The 19,716-nt window shown below is 38.2% G+C and overlaps 1 protein-coding gene across 2 annotated transcripts in view; it reads right to left on the bottom strand.

Annotated features, from left to right (window-relative positions):
• The window catches only part of LOC124789302 (protein lava lamp-like), a 153,976-nt gene that overhangs the window by 46,039 nt on the left and 88,221 nt on the right, over positions 1–19,716 (bottom strand). For both annotated transcript variants that reach the window (XM_047256613.1, XM_047256612.1), the window contains exon 9: positions 1,749–8,005. In XM_047256613.1, the coding sequence (XP_047112569.1) occupies positions 1,749–8,005 (6,257 nt within the window). The remainder of the gene's footprint in view (positions 1–1,748; positions 8,006–19,716) is intronic.

Genomic DNA, 19,716 nt, shown 5'->3' on the forward strand with positions numbered 1-19,716 from the left:
AAACGCGTGCCTTTCGGCCTCCTCTAGTAACCCCGTGTTGGCTCTCCTGCCAACCACAACAGAATGCCTTCTGGAAGTCAAGGAGCATGGCACCAACCTGATACCTTTGTCTTTGACACTCTGTTCCACATGATCTCTGCTAACAATGGCTATGTTTATTTTTAAAATTGAGATTTTTATTCTCCAAATATGTCTTAATACGCATGTTCCATAATACTAAAAACTAGCATCAAAGTGGTTGTTGAACTGTTGGGTTGGTGCATAATTTCGTAGTGTTTTACCATCAGTTTAATAAACACAACAGATACACATGGCAGAGACTTTAGTCACCATCACTCTTTTCAATAGTATGCTAATGCTGGGGTAACTTTTTGATTCTACGACTGTATAAATCATACGTTTTGAGGTGAAGCCATGTTTGGAGTGCATTTTCATCCAGGAGGTAAGTTTCTTGAAGGCCGTTTGATAGAGAGTGGAAAAGATGAAAACCTGACGACACAAGATCAGGTTAACAATGTGGGTATGGGATGACTTGCCAACTTAACTCATGAATAGTGTTTTTTGTCAGTCTATCAGAGTGTAGGCAGGTGTTATTGTGGAGTAGCACCACTTCATACAGTCTTCCTGATTGTTGCTCTTGGAGTGTGTCTGCAAAATGTCTCAGGTGTTGACAATAAATGTCAGCAGTGATGGTTACAGCCTGTGGAAGCAATTCGTGGCAACCACACCATAGTTGTTCCACCAGATGAATAACATTATCTTTTGTGGATGTGCACAGGTCTTTGTACCGGGAGTTGCTGCTTTGTTTGGGCTCAACCATTCTTTTCTTTTCCTAAGTTAGCATAAGGACACCATTTCTCATCAACAGTGACAATGCAGGATACAAATGTTTGGTGTTGTTCACAAGTCAATTGGCAACAAGCAAGCAGAGGTGCACATATGCCCACCAGCTGATTTTTGTGATTTTGGCTTAGACCCATAAATCCGATTCTGAACCTTCCCCATTGTATGCAAATATTGCACAAGGGTGGAATGATCACAGTTCATCACAGTTGCCAGTTCTCGAGTAAATTGACATTGTGAATTAATGCATTTAAAATATTTCCATCAAAACATGAAGCTCTTCCTAAATGTGTAGAGTCATTATTGTCAAAAAGGTCCTCCAAAAAAGAGAAAACCATTTTCTTGCCATGCCCTATCAAATGGCATTATCCCCATACATGATGCAAATGTTTCTGGGTACTTTCGATGTTGTCACCCCTCTACAGAACTCAAAACAGTAGAATATGTCAGAACTGTTCTAATTTTCCCACTTGGCACTCACATTTTCTAGCACCCACAACTCTACTTAGCACTCCGTTTTCTAGCGCCCACAGTTCCAACACTATCTTCAAATGACAATACATAAACTCAAATAGCAACAGTGAACTACAAATAAACAATGGCAAACAATAAATAAACCTAAAGCAACCGGAATACAACAGGCAAAACAAAAATGCTACGAACTTGTAACCAACCTAATATAGGAGCATCCTTTTCTGTTCATTTTAAGACTTTCATATGCAGGGCAGTTCACTAATAGATGAACGTGTTAAGTAACCAGAAGAGAGAGAAATCTGATTACATAGCTACAACATGAAGAGAAGTGAGAGATTATCACCAGTTTTCTGGGGTAGTCTGATGTGAAATGGACAAATTGTAAAGAACCAAACTGCAGTAATATTACATAAATTATAATGCTTACTTACCTGCATGAGTTCTAAAGTCAATTCATCACATCTAACATCTCTTTGGTGCAACATATATAATGCAACATCCAATTCATTTTGCTTGCCCTCAGCCATTTCCTGTGCAATATTATCATTGCTTATCTGTGCCATATCTGAAACATCTGAAGCAGTTTCTGCTTGTTGTAACCTGAAGCTCTGATATTCCAGTTCATGAAGAGCAACCTTCTGCTCTAGTTCAGCAACTTTTTCCTCCAGATGAGAAACTTTCAGCAATTCTGCATGGAGCTTTTCAGTAAGGTGGCCGATTTTTTCATCCTTGTCAGCAATTTTTATTTTTAGATTTTTTATATCCTCTTCCTTCACACAAAGTAATTCATTTGAAGTCCTCTCTTTTTCAGCCAGCACAATTCTTAAATTCTGTATGTCCTCATCTTTAGCAAATATCAAGCTTTCCATTTGTCTCTCTGTTTCATAAATTCTTTGTCTCTCATTTTCCACATCCTGATTCTTTTCATACAAGCACTCTTCAAATTTCTGCTCTTTTTCTTGTAATTTTGTTTGTAATTCCATTATATCATTCTCTTTAGCTGCAATTACTTCTTCAAGCTGTTTATGAGAAAGGTGCAATGAGGTTTCTTCCTTCTTTTGCAACAATGTTTGCAACTGACAAATTTCTTGTTTCTTTTCTGCAAGCATTTCTTCGTAGTCCTGAATTACTTTAGCCAACTGAGTCTTCACTTTGGTAACATTCTCTGTATCTGAAGTCTGCTGGATACTTGTCTCCAGGTTTCTCATGTCTCTTTCCTGTAGTATTTCATTTTGTTTCTGAAGCTCATTTCTAAGTCTTTCAATTTCAATGTTCAAATCCTTTTCAGAAATAAAGTGTTTATTTCTGTCACTCTCAAGCACTAACTGGAATGCTTCAAGTTCAGAAGTTTTTTCATTTAAGGCTGTGGCCAGAGTCTCTACTTTATTCTCCAGCTCTTGCAATGTCATACAGGTGCAAAGTGTCTGTGTAAGGATAGATTTTTTCAGATAAGTACTTTCCGTTTCAGTTTCTTTCTCCAATTTAACAACTTGCTTATCGTCTTTAGTGTCTGAATTTGTAGAAAGATTTTCGGTGTCAGTTTTCCTTTCTATTATTAGCAATGACAATTTTTCATTTAGGGATACATTTTCAGTTTTCAGGAAATCTAAAGTAGTATTTAGACTCTGAATATGTTCCTGTAAGCTGTACAGCTCATGTCTTAAAGCAGAACACTCATTTGATAAACCTAGATTTTGTTCTTCCAGTTGTTCCTTTTGGAGAGCTAGCTCCTGTATTTTACCATTATTTTCTCCTGCAATTGCTTCAAAATCCTCTTTTTCCCTGCAATGCACATTTAAGTCTGAAACAATTTTCTGATTTTCATCAATTAGCATAATATTTTCTTTTTCTAGGTTACTGAGCTTTTGCAAGCATTGTTTGTACTCATTCTCAATAGTAATATACTTCTGGATATTTGCTGACATTCTATTTAGCTCAGTACAAGCTTTGTCATATTGCTCTTTCACCTTCTCATAGTCTAGTTTCAGTTCTTCAATTTCAGCATTCTGATAACCTACAGATGCATTATTTCTACAGACATTCTCAATCTGTAGCCTCAAATTTCTTTGCTCTTCCAAGAGCATTTGCAGATTCTCATTATCAGCAGCCAGAGCTGCAATCTGCTGCTCCAGTTCATCGATTTTAGAATTGTCTGATATTTCCAATTGCTTTTCTCTTAAGCTCTCATTATCTACAAAAGCTTCTCGTGCTGACTTTTCTTCGATTAACTCTGAAATCTTCCAATGGAGACCTTCAATTTCATTGCTGAGTTCTCGGTTTTTGCGTTCTCTCATTTCAACTTCTATGTCTTGCTTTTCTTTCATTTCAAGAAACCTTTCATTTGCTGAAGTTAATACATCAATTTGCTTCAAAAGTGACTCCTTTTCTACCTTTGTTGCTTCTCTTTCATTCTTGTACTCTTTCAGTTCTTTTTCTAGGGTGTCAATCTGAATTTTAAGCTCTTCTTCGATTGCAGAGTCCAAATTGCAGAATCCATCAGCTGTCTTTAAAGCTAATTCTTGATTTTCTCTCATCAAATTCTCATTTTTAAGTTTGAAATCTTTCAGTTTTTTGAGGAGCTTGCCATTTCTTATTTGAGCTGCCTGCAATTCTTCTGATAATTTTGTCTTTTCACTTTCTAGTTCTCTTACTTGTTTTTCCAAATCTGCAACATGCGTCTTCATAAAAGTATTTGCATCAACAGCAGAGAAAGTTTCTTGTTGCTTCTGCATGTGCTCCTCTTCAAGCCTTGCTTCACTTGCACTCCATCCCCAGCCATCATCATCATCTACTGTTTCTACTGTGTCCGTAGGTTCTAAAGGAGAGTAATGCAAGCCAAAAACAAAAGACTTTCTCTGGTAAGTTTCAACTGCTTCCTCTGGCATACCATCAATTTCTAGTGGTTCTGGTACATTGGACAGTCTCTGGTTCATGTCACTACTGTCTAATGCTGCTGCTGAGAAAGAATGTTCTGCAGCCAATGATGAGTTTACATTTAACTCAATTTTCTCTACGGCTTTATCCCTCTCGGTTTTAATTACTTCTAGTTCTATTTCCAGTTTCTTTAGTTTATCTGTTAAAAGTCTGTATTCTTCCCCTGTAGGTCTAGGTTCATCTACCGGCTGCTGACCAGTGAAAGCACTTGGATTCTGCAAATTCGGCAGATGCTCAGTCTCTTTCATGTTAACACATTCAACAGCTTTGTTAATAATTTCAGAGACTTCACTTTCAGCTGTAGATTTAATGAGTTCTTGATAAATTTTATATCTTTCCTGTTTCAAATCTGATATGCATTTTTGATAGCTAACACACAAATCCTTGAACTGCAATAGCTCTTCAACAGAATTTGAGGACTGCTGAAGTTTTGCTTCTTTATCTTTTACTTCATTTTCTAGAAGACCCACCTTACACTTCAATTCCTCTATATGCTCTTGTGATTTTAGAAGGTCTGACTTAAGTATGTCAATCTCTTCATTTAATTCTGAAACACTTTTGCTCATATCGTCACTTCTTGCTTCCTGGAAAGAAGGACTGCTTGTATTTTTATTCACTGATGAAAATGCATCTCCACAGACCTCAGGTGAAGGCACACCTTGGTTTGATCCAAACTGCAACTGAAGCAACCTTTGTTGATAGGTATGTAATTCATTATCTTTTTGTGACAATAAGGTTTTCAATTTGTCAATCTCAGCAGACAAGTTTTTAATGTATTCCTCTTTACAAAGTTTGGAATCATTGTATTTTTCATCATCTGTGACTACTGGGTCAGTTTCTTGTTGTATCTTCTGGTGATCAGTGAAAAGTTGACTAACTGCTGATCTTTCACTTGGCTGGTTGTCTGCAGAAGAATTAAATTTTCTTTCTTCCTCTAATTCACTTATCCGTGAACTGGCAACTCTAAGATTCTCATTTAAAGACTCAATTTCATCCTCAAGTGTTACCTTGACATCATTCAGCTTTTCGAGCTGTTCGTTAATATAGCGTTTTTCATTTTCTGATATTTCTAACTGATGACTTAAGCTCTTTAAGTCAGATTCCAAAGTTTCTCTGTGAAGTTTTTCCTGTTCACTTCTCGCTTTCAGATTGTGTGCATACTCTGTGGCTGACTGTTTGAGTTCAATTTCCAAGGACTCAATTTTCTCAAGAGCAGCAGTATATGAGACCTCAAATGAAGACAGTCTTTCCACATCTTTCTGCAAGCTCTTTGTGGTCATTTCTGCTGACAGCAAAGATTTCTGTAAGGACTCATTTTCATCTTTCATTTCACATATTCTCCTACTGAGATCTCCATTTTCCTCTTCTGTCTCATACAAACGTTTCTTGAATGTTTCTACACTTCTCATGAGGTTAGATATTTGTGCTTCCAAAATTTCCTCACTTTCTTCAACTTCTTCTTTCTTCCTGTCAGCTTCCATCAACATATCTCTTAATGTTTCAAATTTTACTTCTAACGATCTACGCCTTTCTTCCATATTGCAAAGACCTTCCTCCAAATGTGCAGCTCTTTCTCTACTCTTTGTCAGTTCCTGTTCTAGTGCCTCTAAATACGCTTCCCGTTCTTGCAGCTTTGCTTCCATTGCAGAAGAAGTCATTTGATAATTCTCAGACATACTGCTTATCTGCTCTTCAAGATCAGCAATTATTGCATTTTTCTGTGCAGCTGACTCCTCCAAACTTGACAATCTTTCAAGTTGCAGCTGAAGATCTAATAATTTTGCATCCTTCTCTGCATTTACTTTTATAAGAGTCTCCACTTCATTAGATTTTTTTATGGCATCAGTTTCCATAAGTGATAATTTACCATGGAGCTCTACCAATTCATTTTCAAGCTCTACCCGTTTCATCAATATATTTTTATTTTCTTCCGTTAATTCATTTTTGAGTACATCTTTAGCAGTAAGCTCTTCTTGCAATTTATTGATCTTTTCTTCTCTTTCCTTCATTTCTGCACTCATTTCCTGCATGATACAGCTTGTATTATTCCTCTCCTCAGATACCAGCTGAAGTTGCTGCTGTAATTCTGCACATGTCTGAGTAAGATTAGAAATTTCATTCTCAAGTTCACTGCATTTGTGACTATATTTCCTCAGGTCATCATCCTTTTCCTGTAACTGTTTATGCAGTGAAAGTATTTCACTTTCTTGCTGAGCACTAATATTTTCCTGAAGAGATTTTCCAATAGCAGCCTCTTGCTCCTTTGACTGATTTGCTGCTTCCCATAATTTTTCTTTCTCTTCATAATTTCGGACAACAACTGCTTTGGCTTTCAGGCATTTTGCAAGCTTTTTGTTTTTTGAAATTTGCTCTGTAATTTTCTGTTCAAGTTCACTGATAGTTTTATCTTTATTGCTCAGCTCATCCAATTTCCTTGCAAGATCTTCTTTGACATTAGAAAGTTCATCATCTTTCTTTTTCTGAATTTCAAAATTTTCCTCAAACTCAGCAGCAACCTTTCCCATGTATGACAGTTTTTCAATCATTTCTTTTAAAGCAGTGTTGTTTTGTTCAGTAGTGCCAATAAGCATTTGATTTTCTGAAATCAAATCGACACACTTTTCTCCAATTACTGACAAAGCAACCTCCAGTTTTCTACAAATACTGTTGTTCACATCAATGCTGCCTAAGCCAATTCTATTAATAACATCATCAACTTGTACTGATAAATTTTGCATTAGTATGTTCAAACTATTTAGTTCTTGTTCTTTGTCATTAAAAGTAAGTTTCAGTTCCAAATATTCAGAATTGACTTTTTCTAATTCCTGTGTTCTACACATAAGTTCAGCTGCAAGTTCCTGATGTTGCTTATCTACTTCTTGTTCTAGTTCTTGTAGCTTCTGAGAAACATCCAACAAAGCAACATCTTTACTTTCCAGAGCTTTTTGTTGCTCCTTTACCGTATCTTTCAGTTTATTAATGGCTTCATCTCGTGTGGCAAGAATTCGATACTGCTCACTTAGCTTTGCTTCTAGCTCCTCAGAAATTTCTTTCTGAAATCTAAGTTGTGTAGATATGACCTGATTTTCATTTATCACTTCTTCTAAATGTCTTTCTAGTTGAACTTTTTCATTTCCCAGTTGCTCCAACCTATCCTCTACTTCAGAGCATCGCTTCTTCCATTCATTTAAGTCTCCTGCCATCTCTCCAAGTTCTTTCACAATTTCAGAAATTTTATTACCATCCTCATTGCTTTCTTCTCTTTCTTGTACCTGATCCCCTAAATTTTCCAATTTTGAAATAATTTCCAGTTGTAATTCCATTTCCTCTTCTCTTTGTCTGAGTTTCTCATTTAACTCTGATATTATTTCTCTTTGCTCTGCAATTGTTTTCCTTGCATGTTCAAGTTCACTTTCAAGAGGTTTCAATGATATTTCCAAATTGGAAGAATCCTTCTCCTCTTTTTCTGAGAGTTCCTGTACATCCCAAGTTTCATGTTTTTCATGAAACTGGTTTGAGAATTGCTCATCATTTTTAAGAGGCTGATTATGAAACTGAACTAAAGCTGTTTTCATATTTTCTAGTTCACTGGCAAGATCATCCTTTTGTTTTAACAACATGTCAACTTGCTCCTCAAGTTCCACTGCCTTCAGTTCAGCTGTGACCTTACAGTTCTCAGTTTCTGATATGATTTGTTGCAGGTCTGCTACTTTGGCTTCAAGTGAGTTTGTTGCATGTGACTTCTCTTGTAGTGCTGTAAAAGAAAGAAAGGTTTGTATAACTTAATTTTACAACATTCAAAAAAGCAGGATGAATTAAAACAAATAACTGATGTAAGGAAACAATGATCCCATGGGCTATCTAGTTAAGATATTCCCTTAAAACAGTTCTTCTACATAGTATATACTTTGGGGAAACAAGATAATGTTTATGAAATTGGTTTGTTGTGGCAGTATACAGGGTGATTCTGTGATGACATTACAAACTTTCGGGGATGATGGAAATCATACAGGGTAAAGGACGCTGGTTTGGAAATATTTGAGTTGAAAGTTATAAGTGAAAATCTTTCTGATACCTCTGACGGTGGACCTCTTTTATGTAAGCTCTCTGCTTTCCATATTTAGGGAGGAGGTAGTATGGACCAAAACAAGAAAAAAAATTTCTAAACAAAGGCTCTAAAATGCATACCTTAAATGCTGTGAGCACTTGTTCAGCATAAGAGATGTGTTTCACAGTAGCAAAGACAAACAAATGCTCATAGCTCCTAGGGTATGCACATTAGAGCCCATATTTATTCGGTATTTTTCTTTGCTTTGGTCCATACTATCTCCTCCCAAAATATGTACAGCAAAGACCTTGCAGTACATGAGATCCACTGTCAGAGGTATCAGAACAATTTTCGCTTATAACTTTCAACTTGGTTGTTTCTGGACCCTGGCTCCCTATCTCAAATTGATACATTTATCCTTTGCCATCATCCTTAAAAGTTTTTAACACAGGGTGTATACATGGACAAGGAAAAAAAATCCCAGATTTTTCCCCAGTTAGAAATACACTTTCTTCTGGGAAAAATACACTTTTTCCATGTTAAAATTACAGTTTTCTTTTCCTCAGAACTGTAAAACTTATTAATCCTTTGAATTGTTATGGTTTTATGCACCGGCGTAGAATTTCCCGGCACTTCAGAAAACGAAACTCAGGAAAAAAAACACGTTTTGGAAAGGTCTGTAATGTGCAGCAACATGTACACTGCATATCTTTGCATTATGAAAGTATAAATTCGAATTCCATCAAACACCGCAGGTTACTTTCCAAAGCATCAAAATCGATATTGCAATGCGCTTTTGTAAGCCAGTCATAGCTAATGTCACGTGACCTCACCAGCTGATGACAGCATATATTCAGAGCAAACATACAAACAGGAGAAGTTAATGGCTTAAATTAACACACACAGTGTTCCTTTCACATATAATATTGGTATCGAAGATTAATAAGCTGCAAGAGAAGCTAAGCTTTCACATATAATGTTGATCTTTTTTGCACGTTTAAGATATATCAAACAAACATGCCAATAAAATTTTTAATAATGACATAAATGTCTGCTCATCTGGTCTCAAAATTCTTATAAATGGTCATCCTCAGAGTTGATTTTTTAAATGAGAATCAAATGCTCTGTGATTTAAGAAATTCATCATACATTCTCGCAGATAGTTCAACTTGCATAAAAGGAAATTTTCTTTGAAAGTAACACTTTTCAAACCACCATTCGCAATATTTTCCCGCAACCTGTTAGAAGTAGGTTTGTTTCAGCAATTGCCAGAGAGCGCCAAATAACAGGTGTCACTCCGCTTGTGCAGCAACGATAATGCAGGAAGCCCGTATGTTTGTACATGTTGTGTCATAACAGAAACAAGATATCAGAGGATACGCCAAGAGCATCTGAATTTTATGAACCACACTAAAATGCATAATTCGGCTTAAAGTGCACATTTGTATGTCCAGATTCAGACGTAAATTTTCTTGGAGTACCAGTACTGTATTATCTCAAGTTTGGTTATTTATCATAGCGTAATGCCATACACTTGGGAATGAGACACTCAAAGTGGTAAAGGAGTTTTGCTATTTGGGGAGCAAAATAACTGATGATGGTCGAACTAGAGAGGATAAAAAATGTAGACTGGCAATGGCAAGGAAAGCGTTTCTGAAGAAGAGAAATTTGTTAACATCGAGTATAGATTTAAGTATCAGGAAGTTGTTTCTGAAAGTATTTGTAAGGAGTGTAGCCATCTATGGAAGTGAAACATGGACGATAAATAGTTTGGACAAGAAGAGAATAGAAGCTTTCAAAATGTGGTGCTACAGAAGAATGCTTAAGATTAGATGGGTAGATCACATAACTAATGAGAAGGTATTGAATAGAATTGGGGAGAAGAGGAGTTTGTGGCACAACTTGACAAGGAGAAGGGACCGGTTTGTAGGACATGTTCTGAGGCATCAAGGGATCACCAATTTAGTATTGGAGGGCAGCGTGGAGGGTAAAAATCGTAGAGGGACACCTGGAGATGAATACACTAAGCAAATTCAGAAGGATGTAGCCTGCAGTACGTACTGGGAGATGAAGCAGCCTGCACAGGATATAGTAGCTTGGAGAGCTGCATCAAACCAGTCTCAGGACTGAAGACCACAACAACAACGCCATACATGCTCGAAGATGAAAACGTGCATCTGAAATGCAGCGAACAATTGAAACTAGCCAATAGTGTGGAATTAACCACTTCGTTTCAAATAAATTGACTGTCTCAGTTGAAAAGATTAATAAAACACAAATTTCTTTAGCAAACCAATAAAAATAACTTCCACTGTTCTGCAAGGCGATTAATGCTTGACTGTTAGAAATGTGGAAAAAAATAAAATCTGCAACTAATAACACATTTTGGCCTTCCGAAATTATGTGAATGTGTTTTAATTCACGTGATAACTCCTGGCTACAGAAATCCCTTTTATTTTCATTTGACGTAAGAGCAATAAACGAAGAGGAAACAGCAAAATAACTGAATGTAAACATGGGTCACATGGAAACTACCCACCTCCCCACTACAACTCAGACTGCTCTGTGTAGCAGTCCCGGATCTACAATATTTCCGAACCGGAGCAATACTACTTAGTGGCCCCCCCCCCCCCCCCCAAGCTTTTGTGGTAGGACCCCAAAAATTTAAAAAACTGACTTTCCAAAAATGTGTTCATTCTGTAGTGCACACCTTTCTGTAGAGCCTGATACACAAAATATGTGTGTTCAAGGAAATGTAAGGCATATTATTTGGTCTTAAGTATACCAAAGTGCAGTGCCATGCCTCTTCACGCAGCATTCTTCTAATGCACGTCACTGTATTTCGCTCTGTGGAATTCAAACGTGTATATATTGAAATGGATGCCATCAAACTATATTCAAGATAGTGGAAATAAAAACATCCTATGGTGTGTCTGTTGATGGATGCCATCAAACTATATTCAGGACAGTGGAAATTAAAGTGTCCTGTCGTGCCTTTCCTGCTCCCAGTCAGCCAGTTTGACATCCTGTCCCTCTCAGTTAATACTGGATGGGATTATTTGTAAAGAGGAGAACAAGATCTCTCAGAAAATTTGCACCATTTATTGCCTATTAGCTAATAACTTGCTGTTTTGTGTGACATAAAAATAAATATAGGATACATAAAACCATCAAAGACAAGAGACAAGCAAGACAGTACACATTTCTTCAGTCCTTAAGTCCTAGCATTTTTCTTTCTCTAATCTTGCTACAGCTTTACATGGCGTGCTTTCCTTTCTGCGAAACAATCCATTACCTCATCAATGTTCGTCAAACATTTTGCTATGTGAAGAAACAAAACATCATTGTATTATACTGAAAAAGCTGTTAATACAAACGGCACCGAGACTGGTGCAGTTTCTCAATCTGATCATGAGTATTTTGTCACTATCTGCCTGTCTAATATTGCAGCAACTATAACACACACCAAACAGATGAGACTGTTTTGGCACAAATTGTCATTTTTCTAACATTGCAGAATATAATTCTCGAAGTACCAATATCAAATGCCTGTTAGGTCTACTACAAGCAAAAAGCTTTATGTTAGTACATGTTTAAACATTTCATTCACACGCTCCAGCTTCTCAAGCATGAGATCGAAAAGTAGTAGTTTGAACTTTTTATATAAATTTGGGATCGCCATATTCTTCCGTAATTTGTGTGATGTCCTCGTTTCTTGTCCTTCATCGTTCTAACAAACAATTTTGTCATTACTAATTCCTGTAACTATTCCTGCCAGTGTCAAAACCTATTCTCCTGTTAGGCATTATTACATGTTTGTACAAGGCGTTTTCTGCACTACTCCCAGAATAGAACAAGCGGCTTCTAGCCAGGGACTGTGCAACTGACTCTTACTAGTGTGGTAGCCTGGCCAAAATTTTTCTGTAAAAATTTTATTTTCTCGGATTTTATTTTATTTTTTGAGTCTAGGACATAAAATAATTACAAAAACTAATAAGTATTGATTCACATAACAAATTTGCAAAATTAAATATGTACAGTAGTATTTATGACACAGATTCAATAATATATACAAACAAGCAGCAGATAAACAAGCAGCAGGGTGATTATATTTTTTGACAGGCCCAGTATTCGGCAGTTATCACAGCAGTTTTGCTAGCTGCAGTAAGATCACAGATAGTGCATGCACCCGGTAGGTTTCTGCAGACTAGCAGATGTTGTTCGTCCTGTACATCACCACACTGGCAAGTTTCCTCCTCATTACTGAAGCCCCATTTCCTGAGGTTGGCTTAGCACCTTGACACCCCATCTCGCAATCTGTTCAAAGTCTTCCAGGTCACGTATGACAGGTCTGAACCTTCGACTATTTCCTCCTTGACTGTTATGTGATTGTCTACAGCTAGGGAGTCTCGCCAAAGCTCCTCTCTGTGAGTTCTGGAAGATGAATGAATTGCCATAGTTAGCTGTAGGAAGCTTTTTCTTGACTTCAGTCTTGGCTGTTGAGGGTCATGTCCGAACAAAGGATGTCTAGGGTCGATTTCTTGTTTTTTCTTCTCCACTTCTGTTGCAGCTTGCCTTTGAATGTGTGGCGGTGCTATATACCCATAATTTGGTACAGCTTATTGACAGGACTAGGTCGTAAGCAGCCTGTAACAGTGTGTCCTGTCTCAGGGCTGTATCTACATGTTTAGCAAGTGCAGAGTTTTGCCAGACGGGTGCTGCGTATTCTGCAGCAGAGAAACATAGTGCCAAGGCAGATGTTCTAAGCACTTTTGGCTGGGCACCCCAGGTGGTTCCTGTAAGTTTGCGGATGATGATGTTCACACTTCTACTTTGAGGCTCGTTTCTTCACAGTGGGCTTTGAATGTGAGGAAACGGTCCATCTTCACCCTAAGGTATTTGGGAATTTCACAATGGAGTAGTTGTTCTCCTCTCCAAGTGATGTTCAGTTTCCTTTTGCCTTCCCTCTTTCTAAGATGGAATGCACAGACTTGGGTCTTTCCAGGGTTCAGTTTCAGTTAGTTTTCATCGTAATACTTGGCCAAATTTTCAAGAGCTGTTGTCAGTTTCACCTCTACTTCCTCAAAGGTCTCAACGTGGGAAGCAAGTGCTGTATCATCAGCGTATATGAATGCCTTAGTCGAAGAGTTCACTGGCTGGTCATTTGTGTAGATATTATATAACAGCGGAGACAGCACACTTCCTTGAGGGAGACCATTTTTCTGCATTCTCCATCAACTCTTCTTGTCTTGGAGAGAGACGAAGTATCTCCTGTTTTGCAGCATACACTGAAGGATCTGAGTTAGTCGGTAATCCTTTGTAGCTAAGTATACTTTTCTAAGCAGCTTTTTGTGGTTAACAGTATCATAAGCCGCCGTGAGGTCGTTGAAAGCCACACCTGTTATTTCACCTCTCTCATACCCATCCTCAATATGCTGAGTCAAATTAAGGATCTGTCCACAGCAAGACCTTCCTGGTCAGAAGCCGGACTGCTCTTTTATGAGTATTTTATCAATACACTCCGATTTTCGATTTAGCATCAGCCTTCCCAACACCTTGTACAAATGACAAAGGAATGAAACCAGACGGAAACTTTTTGGGTCTGTTGGTTCTTTCCCAGGCTTTAAAAGTGCTATTACCGTGGCTTTACACCAGATCTTGGGGATTTGCAATTTTGAAATGCAGGTGTTCACAAGGTTTAATATCCACTGTTTTGTGGCAGGTCCAAACTTTTTGATTCGTTCTGTCCGTATTTTGTCTAAGCCAGCAGATTTATTACTCTTTATAGTTGTGAAAACTGTTTCCAGTTCTTTTAAGGTAAGAGGGGTGTTGAGATACACCTTTTCATCCGCCTGTCTAATGAATTTAGATTTTTCTCATCCTCCTTTAGTCTTGCCATTGAGAAGTAATTGATGAGCAATTTGGTCAGGGGTTATCTTTGAGAGGTCAGGGGGAGTAATGATAAGGTCATAGTTGAGGGTCTTCAATAATTTCCACACTTTTCGGCTATTCTGTTTCATATCTAGGTATGATAACAAATCACACCATTTTCTGCTTCTGGAAACTGATATGGAATTTAATAGGTCCTCACCTGTTTTTATTGTTTTATCAGAGAGTGGATCTATTTCAAATAGTTGTTCATATCTCTCCAGCAGAGATTTGGAGTCTTCATCGAGTCCTGGGATATAGTTCGTTCTGCATCCCCTTGGGATATATTTACGTGAGATGACTTGGACTGTTTCAACAAAATCATCATATCTCTCTGGTGATGCGTCGAGACTTAGGACTTCCATATCAAGTTCTTGTGTGAAATTCTCCCACTTTGCTTTCTTGAAGTTAAATTGTCATTTGAGCTGGACACACTCTGGTTTCACAGCTGCTTCAACAGAACAAACAACAGGTCTATGTTGTGTGCGTGGGATTACGTCTGTAACATACTTCTTTACTTGTTGGGCAATATGTTCACTGGTGAAGATGTTATCTGGGTTATAACCTCTATGCCATCTGCCACTATTGAAGGATCGTGGTAGCTTCAGGTCATGGTTTATCATCAGTCCCATTCGTTCCTCCAATCTTCCAGGTCTTCTCCATTTTTGTCAGTTTCCTTGTAACCCCATGATGTACTGTGGTAGTTAAAGTCGCTGATTACTAATGTTATTGGTTGAGAGTGGAAGTTAGGTGGCTTCTTGAAGCAGAATTTAGTGTTAGGTGGTTTATATATGGATGTCACTGTACATGACTGGATTTCCACTGTCAGGATCTCTATGTCGTTATGTGACGTGGAACCTACTGAGATGATGTTTTATTAGGTTCAGTAAACACTGTACTACCATATGTTATACTTGGTCTTTCAATGATAAGTTTCATTCCATTTACTTTTGGTCTTCGATCTTCTGGGCCTCTATGGGTCTCTTGAATTAACAGAAAATCACAGGCTGTTTGTTTGCAGATGTTAGATAATAAAACTTCTTTATCAGATGAAATACCTCCTATATTAATGGATATTATTATATGGGCTGGCTTAAATAAAAGCCTTTGTTCTTTTTGGTCCTGATGGTGGGAGGATTCGCCGCTAGGATTCTTCCCAATGCCCAGGGTACGCCCGATCGTGCTAAAACTCATCCTCTCTTTGTCAATAATAACCCTTGCACAATCTTCGTGGAGGCTCCTTCCTTGTACCCCCTTCTTGGATACACTGAGAAGGTAACATATTATCTTTCTTACCTGCTATTCCTGTTATCCATTTATTTCCACTCTGGTAGTCTCAATCTATGGATTTCGCTAGTAATTATAACATTGCAGATCATTCACAAACCCAGTCAATCATATAAACTAACAGCACTGGGCATTCAACCATTTGGCTTTATTCCGCTCAGCTCGTTTACCCGCATCCCCTTCTGTCTGCAGGAAAGTTTATTCCTAGATGTGTCTGGGATTCCCCTGGCAGAGACATCACATACACTATGCATGCTTTCAAAAATCAACTTAAGATTCATTCAGAAAACAGCTTAGAATGTGTTCAAAAACCAACGGGGATGTGTTTCAAAATCATATGAATACTCAATAGACCAACATATGCTGGATGCTAGGCATTTTGTAAAACAATGTTTTTCTCCTCGAGAATATGAATTTGGACCCGACCCCCCCCCCCCCCCTTCCCCCTGAAATTGCTGCCAGAGGCAGATACTCCAGTTTGCTGCCCCCCCCCCCCCCCCCTTCCAGATCCGGGCCTGCCACACTTTTGTAGACAGCAGTGGGAGGAGGTACTACTCATACGTAACTCAACTATGCGTGTGCATGAGCCCGCTCTCAACTGCTCAAACGAATCTAATGTAAACAGTTGTGATGTCATGCTCATCGGAGGCAATTTGTTGTTATGAAGCATTGCATAGTTTTCCTAAAGCGTTTGACACATTCCACTGTTGGCAGACGCTTGTACGAGCAATGTGTTTTGTTGTTGTATATGGCACATTTCATTTGCAATGTAAGTTTTATTTTTCGTTTTTTTCTTTCTCTCATTCATGTTTTATTGCTCCAGTATTACTCTGCAGTAGCAGGATACAGTAATATCCTTTGTTGGAGTAGTGGTTCTTACCAGTCGAAATTACAAAAATCTAACTGAAAACTAAAACAATTCACAGAATTCTAAAGAATTCCCTGGTTTTTCCCAGATTTCTCTGGGATGAAAAAATTCCTAGGTTTTTCCTGGGTCTCCCAAGTCATTTACACCCTGAAACATCATCACAGAATCACCCTGTGTTTATGATAAAGTTAGCCATAGAGAAATTGCAGCACTGAGTAAGAGTGAAGTAGATTTTTGCAACATTCCAGGTGTTTTATAATTTGTTTTTTTACAACAGCTTGTATTTAATTTCCATTTATATAATAATATAACCTCCATCTAGTATGACTGCTTCATCAGACTATGGCAAAAAGTCTCAACTGCAACTTGTAAACCTTGAATATCTTCTATATGGAATACATACAGATAATTAAAAACACGATATACAGGCAACTGGCAGACTTTTACCCTAATGAACTGGCTGGCTTAAGCAGCAAGACAAGCTTTCAGAAGGTGGAAGATTAGAGATTAATATGTCATCCATAGTGAGGTCATTGGAAACGGAGCACAAGCTCGAAGTGGGGAAGGACAGAGAAGGAATTTGGCCATGTCCTCCTCAAAGAATCAATCCTGGTACTTGCCTTAAGCAATTTAGGGAAACCATGGAAAACATAAACTTGGATGGGGATATCGGGATTTATATCATAACCCTCCTGAATGGGAATCTAACACCTTACCACTGTACAACGATGCTCACTGGGGACAACCTTGGCTGCTCTGTAGTTTGTTTCATCCATGTGCTCAAGACCTATTAACAAATGGAATGATTGGTTGGTTGATTTGGAGGAGGGGACCAAAAAACGAGGTCATCGGTCACATTGGATTTGGGAAGGATGAGGAAGGAAGTCGACCATGCCCTTTCTAAGGAATCACCCCGGCATTTGCCTGGAGTGATTTAGGGAAATCATGGAAAACCTAATTCAGGATGGCTGGATGTGGGTTTGGACCGTCATCCTCCTGAATGTGAGTCAAGTGTGCTAACCACTGCACCACCTTGCTCGGTAACAAATGGTGTTTACTATTTAGATGCAGAACTACATGTAGTTTTCAGGACATTCTACCATAGGAGATGTAACCAAACTTAATTCTCCATGTACACTGACTTAGTGATGGCCCTGATGCCATCAAGCACTAGTGGTCACCAGAGAAATGATGCCAGTTCACCCAAAATACCCCACTTCTATTACCACACGTAACACGTCGAGAAGGCAGTGTTATTCTGCTGAGTAGCAGGGCATGCTGGAATTTTAGTGCCATGAAATTAAGGGAGTGGCTGCCAAGGAGGCCTGCAAAATAACTCAAAGACTACTGACTGTAGAATGAAATAAAATCCATCTACATGCAGCAACTTCTTGTTGAGGCACTCTACTATGCATCATGGGTGGAGGTGCAGCTGGAAGTGAGAGAATAGGGCATGATCAGAGAAGCCAACTATCCCTCACACTGTACTATGATGTACACATTGCTTTTATAAAGATAGGGATCCCTCCCCTCCCACCCACTGCCCAACAAGAAGTGCTTGTGATATACAACTATCTGTAATCACATTTTGAGAGAGAGCATATATTTTGCCAATAAGAATGCAGTCCATATTTTTGACAATGGTTTTGCTGTCTATTTTAAATGAAGATACACAATATGCTAAAGGCTTGCAGGTTTTTCTTTATCTTTCTATATTTTACACAGAGTGCTGGAAAGGAACATTTATCTTGGCCCTCAGAGTAGTTTTAACCAACTGTTACAAGTGAAATGACTTCAGAATATTTCTCATAGATATTTTGGTGAACTTCACCTCTTTTGCTAATTCAACAATGTTATGAAAAGAGAAGTTGCTACTCACCATATAGGGGGGATGCTGTGTCGCAGATAGGCACAACAAAAAGACTGTCACAAATAAAGCTTTTGGCCATTAAGGACTTCGTCAACAATAGACACACACACACACACACACACACACACACACACACACACACACATATTCTCTCTCTTCATTTCCCCAACACTGCAGCCATGTGTGTGAGTTGCATGTGTGTGTGTGTGTGTGTGTGTGTGTGTGTGTGTGTGTGTGTGTGTGTGTGTCTACATCTATTGTTGACGAAAACCTTAATTGCTGAAAGCTTTATTTGTGACACTCTTTTTGTTGTGCCTATCTGTGACTTACTTTTGATAATTTAACTACTCTATTTTTTATTACTGTTTTTGATGAGTCAGTTTATTAGAACAACAACAACAACAACAACAACAGGAGGCCAAGTTGTCATAGCAATTTGTGAGGGTTTTTGTTTGTTTGTTTGTTTGTAGTAAATGAGGCATACTGTTACTCTAAACGGTACTTGTAATATGACAGCAACTGATAAAGACTGTAATGTGGAGGGAATTTGAGGAGTAATGTGTGCTTCCCCAAGATATGTACATTCATCACTACAACGAATTTCTTGCAAGCATGGAACATTTATTTTCCTTCCATCAAGTGTTACTGCTTTCCCAACACCAAGTATTACTGTTCCTTCAAATGTCCTGAAACAACTTACATACTCTACAGCTTGGAGCCATTTTTTTTTTTTGGTGAGGTTTTCTCCACCAAGATGAAGTAACTCTGTGGATTACCTTAAGCAATACGCATGATTTACATCATGTTATTGTTGTCATCTTCAGTCTGAAGACTGGTCTGATTCAGTTCTCCACACTAGCCTATGCTGTGCAAATCTCTTCGTCTCTGTGTAACTGCTGCAACCTACATCAATTTAAACTTGTTTGCTATATTAGAGCCATGCTGTTTTTGTTGTTGTTGTTGTTGTTGTTGTCATTAGACTAAGACTGGTTTTATTTAATCCTTCCCACTAGTCTATGCTGTGCAAGTCTCTTCATACCTGTGTAACTACTGCAGCCTACATCAATTTAAACTTGTTTACTGTATTTGAGCCTTGGTCTCTCTCTACAATTTATATCTGTACACTTCCTTCCATCACCAAACTGACAACTTCTTGATGCTTCAGGATGTGTCCTACCAATTGAGTGCTTCCTTTAGTCACATTGTACATGAAGCTTTTTTCCCAAATTTGATATTCCCATCTAATCTTTAGTGGTCTTTTGTAGCATCACATTTCAAAAGCTTCCATTCTACTCTTGTCTGAATTGTTTATTGTCCACATTTCACTTCCGTTACACAAAAGACAAATACCTTCAGAAATGATTTCCTAAGATTTACATGTACATTGAATATTAACGAAGCTTGGCTTTTTTCAGAAACACTTTTTCTCACTACTGCCAGTCAGCATTTTATATTCTCCTTACT

The sequence above is a fragment of the Schistocerca piceifrons genome, chromosome 3 (assembly GCF_021461385.2).
Source record: "Schistocerca piceifrons isolate TAMUIC-IGC-003096 chromosome 3, iqSchPice1.1, whole genome shotgun sequence".
Taxonomy (NCBI): Eukaryota; Metazoa; Arthropoda; class Insecta; order Orthoptera; family Acrididae; genus Schistocerca; species Schistocerca piceifrons.